This window comes from Rutilus rutilus, assembly GCF_951802725.1.
Source record: "Rutilus rutilus genome assembly, chromosome: 22".
Lineage (NCBI taxonomy): Eukaryota > Metazoa > Chordata > Actinopteri > Cypriniformes > Leuciscidae > Rutilus > Rutilus rutilus.
Window position 1 is genome coordinate 16331063 of NC_140227.1, and position 12087 is coordinate 16343149.

Below are 12087 nucleotides of genomic sequence, written 5' to 3' on the forward strand. Positions count from 1 at the left end.
ATTTTGATGTCATACACACATCTGTGTATCACCGCTTCAAGTTGAACACACCTAATTAGTTGTATTCAAAGAGTCATGTGATCTCGACATGATGGTCCCCATGAGGCTCAGATCTGCCATTTATTAAGTCATTGCCATTTTATACATATTTGTCAGTTGTTGTTTTTTATTTAGATGTTAAATCTAATATAAAAAACTTAGTGCACTTTTAAGTGGTTTGTAGATCTTTTTACAGAGTAACAGATGTTTTTAGCCAGCTGTTAGTTTTAAACGTTTTTGAAGGGAATTGCATCTGTAAAGCTCACATTACGTAACATTTTTACAGCTAGAAAGAGCTGTATTTTTACTGTAGTTTACCATTGTTTTACTGATGTCTACTTCACTTGCATTTCTACTTTGCATTTGTGGAAGGAAGCTTTATAAATGTTTCTCTCTTGAATTCCATCTTACACCAACAGTAAAAGACTAGAAAACAAAAAATGTCTCCATATAATCTTATATAGTGCAACAACAACAAAAAATCGCCCATTCATTTTTAATTTGTTGTTATGATCCTATTCAGAAACCCTAATTAGAAGTGAAAAATTACTTAAAGGGTTAGTTCACCCAAAAATTTACATTCTTTCATTAATTACTCACCCCGTTCCAAACACGACTTAAAGACTTTTGTTCATCTTCGTAACAAATGAAGGTCTTTTTGATGAAATCTGAGAGCTTTCTGTCCCTCCATTGACAACTACGCAACTACCACTTTGACGCTTCAAAAAGTTCATAAAGAGATCGTAAAACGAATCCATATGAATTGAGTGGTTTAGTCAAAATTTTCTGGAGAGACTCGACCGTTTTATATGATGAACAGATTGAATTTAGGCTTTTATTCACATATAAACATTCATCAACTCACACATCAGTGGTAAATGGAAGCTGTTCGCTGATATGTGAATAAAAGAGTAAATTCAATCTGTTTATCATATAAAGTGATCGTGTCTCTTCAGAAAATAAGGACTAAACCGCTCAATTCATATGGATTAGGTTTACAATCTCTTTATGAACTTTTTGAAATGTCTAACTGTCAGTTGCTTAGCTCTCAAATTTCATCGAAAATATCTTAATTTGTGTTCCAAAGATTAGCGAAAGTTTTACAGTTTTGGATCAACATGAGGATGAGTAATTAATGACAGAATTTTCATTTTTGGGTGAACTAACCCTTCAACAGTTTCAGGGTAATGACCTGACCCAGAGGAGCAAACTGACAATAATTTGTGAATCGCACATTCAGAGCAATCCTCTCCCTACTCATGAATATAAAGTTTGCTGTGTGCTGGAAAGCAGATAAACAGTGATAAACTACTGTCCCATTGTCATCAACCTGACTACCTTGCACACAGACACACAAGCTCCCCAGCAAGTTCTGAACTGTCCACAGTTTGTCCTTCAAGTCCCACATACTATAATCTCTCTCACACATGCACACACATACACACTAGAGCCGATGGAAATCCAGAAATTCACTTTCAGCTGATGGATTCAGTCTCTCACATAAGCACCTGTGTGTTCAGCATCTTCAGTCGAACCTCAGGTTTATATAGAGATCCTTGTCCATCCTTATTATCTTCTGTCAAAACAAGGCAGCCATCTATAGTCTACAATAAGTTTGTCCATCTTTTGCTTGTACAGAATCATCCTTAATGCCAGTGTCTTAAACAAGATGGTCTCCTTTTCCATTAGGGGTTGTTGAGGCGTCTTGGGCCTCTTGGTAAGGCAGCCATGTTCTTGCTATCGTGTGACCTACGAATAAAAAGAGAGGTAGATTAAGGAACGCTATGGCACAATCACTAGAATGGCAAAACTTTGCTTTGAGATGTTTGAGAGGCCTGTTAGAGCCATAACGTATAAAATATATATTACGCCATAGCGCAATCATTTTAAAGAAGAAGGAAGGGTTGGTGTTAGACCAGGGGTGCCCAATCCTGCTCCTGCCGATCGACTGTCCTGCACAGTTCATCTCCAACCCTAATCAAACACACCTGAAGCAACCAATTAAGGTCTTCAGGATCACTTGAAAATTAAAGGCAGGTGTGTTTGATTAGGGTTGGAGATGAACTGTGCAGGACAGTCGATCGGCAGGAGCAGGATTGGGCACCCCTGTGTTACAGTCTTTTGACTGTGGAAAAGGCTAGAATTCATGTTTGTGTAAAATAGTTTTTGAGCTTGAGTTCTCTTAAATGTAACTTGACAAAGAAAAAGCATTAACTAATGTTAACAGATACAAATTTTTATCTTAATAATGTATTAGTAAATGTTGAGATTAACATTGATTATAAGTGCTTTAGAAGTATTGTTCATGTTAACTGATGGAGTTAAAGCTGCAGTCTGTAGTTTTTCCTCTTTGTCGCCATCTCTGTTCAAAATCTGCAATTGCAGTTATTCACAGAATTATCAACTTCACGTGGGTTGTGCCTCGGCAGGGCACAGATGAATCCAATGTTTTGAGGAGAATGTCCGGCTGTCAGTCACCGGTGTGGATACTGTCATTCGGAATCACAGATTCTACTTTTTGGAACATGAAACATCCACTTTTGTTCTGACAAAAAAAGCATTGCAGTAAATCGCGCTGATTAAATCTAACGATCGCTTATCATATCACGTCAAACCGTGCAAATTATACTTTGTTCTCAAATTGGTCATGTTTAACAACATCAGCATTGCGTGACTACATTTAATGCCCTTCCGATATTTATCTATGTTTTCGCATGGGCCTGGTTGCAGTTTCTTTTTTTCTGTAGCCACTCCGAAGTCCGAAGTCTTTTGAATTTTACAACGGGTGAATCTCCAGTTGTCACTGTCGTTTTGAACCTTTCTGGATCCGCCATCAAATTGCTAAGTTTAATTATATCAAGTGCTGTGAGAAAAGGCTATAAATTTCTACCTCCAACATCCTCACGCAATATATCTTTATGTGTACAGATGTGGCATATTGACGCAAAAACATGCTCGAATTTCCCGCGGAAATCCACCAGTACCACTGGAATTAAAAACATTATTACAAGCTTACCGGTTTGAATCAAGCTAATAATTTTTTGAGCAAGTACATAACCAGCCAGTGTTCAAAACTAAATAAAAGAAAAAAAGAAAAAATATATATTTTGGATCATTTTTAACCCAAAAAAGTTACGGACTGCAGCTTTAAATGTAACAAATAAAATCTAATTATAATGTGTTACCATAAGTTCCATATATTTGAAGCATGCACACTTAGTTACTTTAGTGTTAGAAAGGAAAATGAAGCTGTATGGCAGGCAGCTGTTCCACAGAAAGGCAGACAGTGGAGAAGGATAATAAAAATAAAAAGGAGAGATATTAAGCAGAGGGTACAGGAGGTGAATCTAAAGATATAAGAAGGCAGATGGAAAGAGACAAAGAGAGAACGCAATATGTATCCTGGCACATCGCCACAATCTCCTGTGACAAGTGCACTGAAGCCTGCTGGTTACTGTTCCATTTCCACCTCTATTAAATACAGAATTAATGCTCACTGGAGTAAGATACTCCCTCCCGCCTCCCATCTGTGCCTCAACGCAGTCCATTGGCCTCCTGAGGGGGTAGTAGGCGGGGCTTAGCCAACTGACAGTCAGCTCAGCCAATAATGGACTCAACAAACAGAGTCATTAATCCTGAGTGAAAGACCCAGAGCCGTCATTCATTTCTCGTCTCTCCCTCTTACCAATTTAATTAGGACTCTTAATTTGAAAGCCTCGGTGGAGCTCATTGCCATAATGCATTTTAATGAACACAACAGATGTTCTGCTGTTACTTTATAACTCTGAGCAATTATTCTTATGGTAGTTGTGTGTTCTCAGACACCGTTATTTCTTTAATACTTCACCTGTATGTCACACCTGCACGAAACAGCCGTCACCCCGGCGTTTACTGAACAAACCTCATCTCATCTCACCAAACTCAAATTCATTTACATTTTTAGCTTGAATATAGACATTTTGAACGCGTTGAACCATGGGTTTAGATATGAAGATGACCTGGTGCACAAAATGTAGTCAATTTGCCTTTTTCAAGTCAAAGCTAGCATGGACCAACAATGTTGTCCCTGCATGTTTGTCTAGGCTCGTTTTTAAAAAATTCTCCTTTGTCCTTTGAACGTTTTCTCTGTGCTACTGAAGTCTTCAGGGATTTATTCTCTGAGCCACAAATTCTGTGGAGTCACTCTAAAAGTTTATTTATCTCCAAGCTTTGCTCATTCTTTAATAAGTCTCTTTTAGAAAGTTTGAGTGATGTGTCAGCCTATAACTTTCAGTAAAACAGTGCTTTTTGAGAAGTCAATATTGTGCCCATAAAACAATTGAACATTCGAAAAGGTATGTTTTATTGTTTTACATATCTTAAATATGACAATTTTATCTCATAACATACCACTTCTTGTACTCTTCATGCTCTCGCTTCAGAGAACCCTCCTACAAAAGTAAGGCCTCGACAAAATGCTGCTTTGAAGAACGGTTTGCCTGAGAAAAAAGCTTTGGGAGAAGGGCTCCTCAAAGAAACGCCTTCTGAGAATACTCCCGGGGAGTGTTTTGATGGCATATATAGTAGCTCTTAGAAAGGTCTGTTTAAAAGGTACTTTTATGGCAAAATGTTCTCAGATGCCCCTCTTACCATGGTCAAAAGACACTTTCGGTGCCAAACTGGGTCTGCAAATGTCAGAATGTAACCAGCGTTGAAAAGGATAGTTTACCTAAACATTCAAATTCTATCATAATTTGTTCACCCTCATGTCGTTCCAAACCAAGACTTTGATTAAGGCGAGACACGGCAGGCAAAAACATTGTTTTGTTTTTTTACTGGTCAATTTTGAGATTTTTGGATATTTGTCTTCAATAACATGTCTTCTTTCAGACTTGTGGTGAAAAAAAAATCCGAAATACACATTTAGGTCTTTATTTTATTACACTTTGTCTGTTTGCGTCTGTAGATTTCTCATAAATTCAACAAAAGTTTGCGTTCTAAATCAACATGCTGCTCCGCCATCTCTGCCGTCAGCCTGTCATCACATGCACTGTTAGGAAGCTCTCTCTCTTGTGTTACAATCCTGTCGGATCCAAATATGGTAATTTCCTTTTTATCAGCAACCAATCATGAAAGTAAAAGGGCTGAATGCACAATCTCATTGGCTGATGATAAATCTTTAAAGCCCGTTTTCTCAAAATGACTTTTCTCTCATACTCCAAGTCAGTAGCACCTATACACCAAACTTTCCAGTCTTGTACCTAGTTATATTATGAAGACATTTACAGAAGGATTTGTAAATATATTATTCCTATGATTTATATAACATTTAATTCCCAAAAACATGGCGATTTTTTTTTTTAAGGCTATTGACATTTTTTTCTGATTTACAGGATAACAAAAGTAGATATCCATAAATCCCTCTGTAATTCTTTTCCCATCTAATATGTGAACACAATTAAAAAATCATTTTTAACCTGGCTTTATCTAATACTCAGATTTAAAAAAAACGCAAATTAGCGCATATTTAATTAGATATTGCCTAATTTGCATATTTAAACATTAAATTACAGAAAACTTGTAATACATTTTTTTTCTCATCTTAATGTAGATAATCAACTGGGAAAGTTTCATGGTGATATCTGCTAGTTAAAAATGTTACCCTATTCACCTGTAGTGCCTTAATCTTCGAAACACAGATATTTTCAACGAAACTTGAGAGATTTCTGTCCCTCCATTGAAAGTCCAGGTAACCAAAACTTACGAGAAGGGCTGTGTGTTTAATTGAAATCGTAATAAAATCACAATGTGAGAATGCAAGATTCCTAAACCGCAGAAAGGACAATTTTTACGCCAATCTGAATGCAGCGAGCCTAAATCTAGCATGAGAACTGAACAGAGCGTGTTTACCTTTACGACATTAAAGAAGAAATCACAGAACAAGGACAACATCTGCAAGACCTGTCAAACTATCATTGCGGCAAAACAGAGTAGAGAGCAAATTTTTTTCGGTTAAAAACACAAGATGCAGGTCTAGAGATCTGTTTTTTTAAAGTTTAACTTTTTTTACCTTAAGCGCCATGTAGAACGGCGTGTAATGTGCGAGATGCTGCAAAAGACGTGAGACGTGAGCGCAACAGTTAAAGACGTCCATCTAGCGCAAGTTTACATAGAAAAACAATGGCACATTCAGAACCAGGTGAACAAAAATCAGTAATACAAGCATTTGTGAACTAGCCTGGTTCTACCCGACTCTCGTACATTTCATTTGTACAGAGAGTCTGGCCTCTCTCCATTGACAAGCGTTAACTTCCTTGTAGGCGGGTAACTCTGTTGAAGTTTAAAACTATTGGATCTGACCAGAGTCACTCTGGATCTGCCATAACCAATTGCTAATGTTTGGTCGTGACCAGAGATGGGGGACTCGAGTCACATGACTTGACTCGAGTCAGACTCGAGTCGCAAAATTAAGGACTTGAGACTTGACTAAATAAAGAAAATGACTCGACTTGACTTTGACTTGAGATCCAATGACTCGAGACTTGACTTGACTTGAACTGTATGACTCGAGAATGACTTGATATACATTTTTATATAAATCATCGCAACATCAATTGATGAACAAAATGAAAGCAACGGAACCATTGACGCCAGTCATCAGATTCTGCGCGATTGCGTGACGCTGCACAAGCCCTGAAAAAAAAAACATCGCGGTGAGCGCGGCAGCGCGCTAAATACAAAAACATCTCCCAGCATCGTTTCTTTTTGGATATAAAAACTAAAATTTACCATATTCATACAAGAAGATTTGCTGTACGCATAATAACTGGCAAGGGATATCGGACGACCATCACAAGCTCGAACAGTCGAACTTCATTCACCACGTCTAAAAGTAAGCTATGGCTTGTTTAACCTGTTTGTTAATTTGACTTTCTTTAAAACTAAATCTTTAAATCTAGAGAGAATATTGGTCAAAACAGCATGCCTCTTTATACACAATTATGTTTTCAAATGTATACAGCTTAATGTTGTCAATATTCAAATGATAATTAATGATGGCATATGTTTTGTATAACATTTGCCACATTTCTTTCGAATCATGCTTTAAAGCCAAATATATTGTTCTTTCCAATGACAAAAAACAACATAGAAAACATAGTCGTGTTTTATGTTTCTCTTAAAGCAGGGGTTAGATGTTATCAGGGGGTTGGGGGCAAAATGCCAGCAGAATTAATATGCACCCAAAATTCAAATTGTGGTGGAAAAATTGCCCTAGTATGAGTTATTTTTATAATTAGCCTAGGCGGATTTAACTTCATATTTAAAAATATATAACTTATATAAAGGGGATGCCAGTTTGAAGAATGCCATTTGGTGGCATAGGAACCATTATACTTTTTGTGAATTGTTTAAATACCTTTTAATGGTCTTCTGCAATGTTTGAGGCATATTTATTTTTTTCATGATTTAATGTTGGCCTAATTTCAGTTACATTTACATTTTAGGCTATATAGTTTGAAATTTTATTTATTTTTTATTTTTTCGATTTTTATTGTAGTAATCACTCAGCTGTATGTGGAAATGCATATTTAAAAAAAAAATGTTGCAAATAAAACCATAGTCCACAACTTCTGTAGTTTTAACTTATTTTAATATATAAATTCAGTGAAATCATCAAACGTGTGTATGACTTGCCAGTGACTTGTGACCCAAGCTACGACTTGACTTGACTTGCTTGACATAAAGCAGTGACTTGACTTGACTTGACTTGCTTTTCGCAAAATTGACTTGGACTTGCTTGAGACTTGAAGGTTAAAGACTTGAGACTTGCTTGTGACTTGCACATGTGTGACTTACTCCCACCTCTGGTCGTGACGTATATGTCAACTCAAACTAGCGCACAACCTCAACGTCATCGTTCTCAGCCACTCCCTCTGTTCGCTGATTGGACCGGTTAAAAATTGATTGGAGAAAACCAAAGAATACACCACAATCCCAGACAGAGTTACTGAAGGAAAATGAAATTGAGCGGAAGTACGTAGGAGGGCGGAGCCAAGCTATTTGCGAACTGCACAACATACGAAAAGAGTTCAAAAAGGCATAAAGAAATAATGTATGCAAAGATATGGTGCCCGCAAATATCAATAAAGCTGGCTTCCAAAAAAAATTATACAGACAAGTATGTGCTCAATGTATGTGCATTTATACATGAATAAAAGCTTAAATTAAATTCATTATATAAAAGGATTAGAGCTTCTCACTTCTAGGCTTGATTCATATGGATTCATTTTACGATGCCTTTATGACCTTTTTCAGATCAGTAAATAATGACAGAATTTGTATTTTTGGGTGAACTATCCCTTTAATCAGTGTGGTCCTGATTTCCTCAAGGCCCCAATAAACCACATCAGCATAATGCAACTCTGGCTCATTCACCTTGGTGGTTTTGACTTTGTTACCGGTGCTGCAGGACCAACCAGTCAGGTCTGGAAGAACTTTACACTCCTCGCCGTCCATACATGGGTGCATTTGGCACCACCACTTCTGCAGCACGATGGAAGCTGTAAGAGAGATGGGGAAAATTATCGGTTGAACTACTCATATTGTTACTACTTATTTTCAGAGTATCTCCTACTGTACAGTATGCATCCCTGAATATCCATTTTCTCTCATTTTTATCTACAATGACAATTTTGCCAACCCACACTGCCTTACATTTTTAAGTACAATTAACTTGGATGTTTAACCCTTCTGGGCTTCTTCGTAAATGGGTCACACTTAGCTTCCTCCCGGTCAAAAACGGACGAAGCCTTAAAATTTAACTTTATTTTTTCCCAGGATAACCAATCAAATATATTTTTGTTCTATAATATTTTCTGATTATTATTTAGAATTTTTAGAGTTTTTTATGATACTTTGCATTAATTATATAATTTTTATGAGCTATTTTTTCCATTAGAATTAATATATATATATATATATATATATATATATATATATATATAATTATTATTATTTTTTTTATTTTTTTTAATAAATGCAACATTTCACATCAAAATAGAGTGCAGGCCTAAAAAAAAAATTCAAGTGAGAAGAGCGCCATCTAGTGGCTTTAAAATATATAAATATGTGTCATGTCCTATAACCGCCTATAGGCTGCCTATAGCTTTTTTATTTATTTTTTTATTTTTATTCCCATTCGGAAAGAAAAAAATTAATTACTAAGCAACCACTGAATGGAACCGCACAAATTATATATAATTTTAAAGCTTAGGATCTCAGCTTTTTAATGCATCTAATTACATTTATTAACTCCTAAAGAGTGCTGAGTAATCCCTCTAAAACCGAGTGTACCGCCAGCAGGCGCCACCTAGCTGTGAAAATATTCATTACCATATTTTTCAAAAATCTTGCCTTGATTAACACAAAGTTGATGTCATTTGAAAGCTTAGAGTCTGAACTTTACAGTGAATGTATCCACTTTGAAAAACTCAAGTATTGCTGAGTTATTTGCTGATAAATATAATTTCTTTTTTTTCATAATCTATAAAATAATGTACTGCAATGTGTCAAAAACATCATACAGCTCATGAAACATTCACAGATCATTGAAAATGGCACTTCATTTTTTACAGCATATTATTACAATTAAAATGAGCCCAAAATTAACATAATCTATTGCTTTTATGACAAGATATTCTTCATGGAAAAAAAATTGCCCATGAGGGGGTGTCAAAGACTGTACAAAAAGGCTATCTCTTTTACAAATGCTGTAACTTTTGATTCCTTTGTCCAAATTTTTATTTTTTTTTTAATCCAGATGCAGCTAACATGTAGGGGGACTTCACTAAAAAAGAATTTTCCTCCTACCTTATTTCCTTCCTGAGTTATTCCATGACAAATAAGAAAGATATGCAAAATCATAATAAAAATTATATATATATATTGTCTTTTATCCGCAGTTTCTCTGCAGGACAATGTCCAAATGTAATGTAATTTATATTTTCAAAAAATTTAAAAAGAGTTCTTTCAAACGATACCTACCTTTTGACTCTCCTTGCTATAGTTTTGGAGTTATTATGAGTATATAATTTTTATATAGTTTGGAGCAAAATTTGCTGTTTCAGTCTTACCAGTTCATTTCTCTCTGTGTGTGTTTGTGTGTGTGGGTGTGTGTGTGGGGGGGGGGGAGGGTGTCTTATTTGCACTCTTGATGTTTTAGAGTGTCACCCCTTCATTGCTGTGCACTTTTTTTCTGCACAGTGGCTGATTTGTAGTTTGTACCACCAAAAGTTTCTCTGAGTTTTCGTATTTTTTCGTATTTCCCATTCATTCCCTATGTCGGTCATTTTTGACCGGGAGGAAGCTAAGTGTGACTATTTTTTTTACGACCCTTTAACATATCCGAATCATGTCCATGATGTTTTTGTGTGTTCACATAGCTAATACAACAAAAGTCACCAAGTGTCATCCCATTCCGATGAAGCAAACTTTTTTAAAAATTCAAAATGTATACGTTTTCGGTCATTTTTGACCGAAGAAGCCCAGAGGGTTAATTCATTTCAACTTACATTACATTAAATTACAACTGACTTTTAAAAAAAATGTTGAATCTTGTATATGGCTTAACTTATTTTAATGAGTTAATCCAAAGTAAAAACATGTTGTCATAACTTTTTTATTGTTCATCAGCTGGGGGGAAATTCTTCTGAAAGTGATCCCAGCTATTTCATTCCTTATAGTTTTAGTTGTGTTGCGGACTTTGCTATTCTCATATTAAATGATTATTAATGCTCTATCGTTATTTATCATCCTTGTTGTAAATGGCCCTTAATAATGTAAAATTTCGGGTAGGATTGTCCTGCAATGTGAAACATAACAACTAATAATTATACTAATACAGACCTCATCCACTTCCCAACTGAGAAATACAGAGGAAAATATATGAAAGATCAAGAAATAACTAGAATTTGCTCTCAAACAGGCGCCTGCTGCTGAAGCACTGGGTGGATGAATCGTTATTAACACCAGAAGATCAGAAGAGTGAAACAGCTTCCTTTTTGCTACCACCTTTATGTGTCATAGCGCAGGAAGTCATGCTCCTTTATTCTCTCTGAATAGTGCTACATTGGAAACAGATTCTCCAGCATCACTACACAATGATATATTCTCGAATATACATGATTGGCACCATGTGAATAATAACTGTTTTGACAACTTGTCCGCTATTGGTCGACCGAAAAGTGATCTCGCTCAAAATGCATGCCATCGCTTGAGCCAGTGTTACAGTGACAGCGTTCTCAGTTTTTAGAGAAAACCAATTCACAAATGACTTGACTTGAATAGTCTTCACACAGTTTCCCAAACAAGGGTTTGCAAAGGAACTGCAGGGAGGTTGTGAGTTGATAAAAAGTAATTAATTTTTTTTTATAACTTTAATATAAAAAACAATAAAAGACACAAAAAAAAGAGTAAACACTTTATGTTTATCTGTATCTCTGTCACCATTAACCAACATCAGAGAACCATTACATTTTCACATTTTCAAACCGTTGACTTTTTTTCCCCACAAATTTACACACAAATCCAAGAATTTCACACACAAAATGGTAAATGCCTCACATCAAAAATGAAGCACTGCATTAAAAAAATCACAAACACATCTCAAAAGCAAACATTTGTCTTATGTTGCAAACACCTTTGCCATAATATTATATTTTGGATGTATCATACACAGTTATTCAAAACCTAAAGCTCTTGTTTCATGAGCTCCTATGTGCATTTCTGTAAAAGATTGAAAGTAATTGGCAGAGAGGTGTTGAAAAATTTACAGTAAACACGAAAGCAAGATTGCAACCAAACTATTTTATTTATTTTTTTACTGTAAGCATTCCTGGTTGTGAATACAGTATTACACAGTCCGAAATACCTATAATTTGACCGTTGGCCTATTTATAGGCCTATTCTAAAGCCATGATTGGTTGGTTTTAAGTAAAGTGTTTGCACATGTGAGGAGTTAGTGTGAGGCACTGATGAATTAGTGTGGCATTTTGATAGGTTGCGTTTGAA

The 12087-nt window shown here is 35.8% G+C and overlaps 1 protein-coding gene across 1 annotated transcript in view; it reads right to left on the reverse strand.

Annotated features, from left to right (window-relative positions):
- Window positions 1–1105: 1105 nt before the first annotated feature.
- The window catches only part of tafa4b (TAFA chemokine like family member 4b), a 62840-nt gene continuing 51858 nt past the window's right edge, over window positions 1106–12087 (reverse strand). Inside the window, exons 5-6 of the mRNA XM_084395582.1 lie at window positions 8455–8579; window positions 1106–1788 (exon numbers count right to left, since the gene is read on the reverse strand). Coding sequence (XP_084251708.1) covers window positions 1777–1788; window positions 8455–8579 — 137 coding nt within the window. The 3' untranslated portion in view covers window positions 1106–1776. The remainder of the gene's footprint in view (window positions 1789–8454; window positions 8580–12087) is intronic.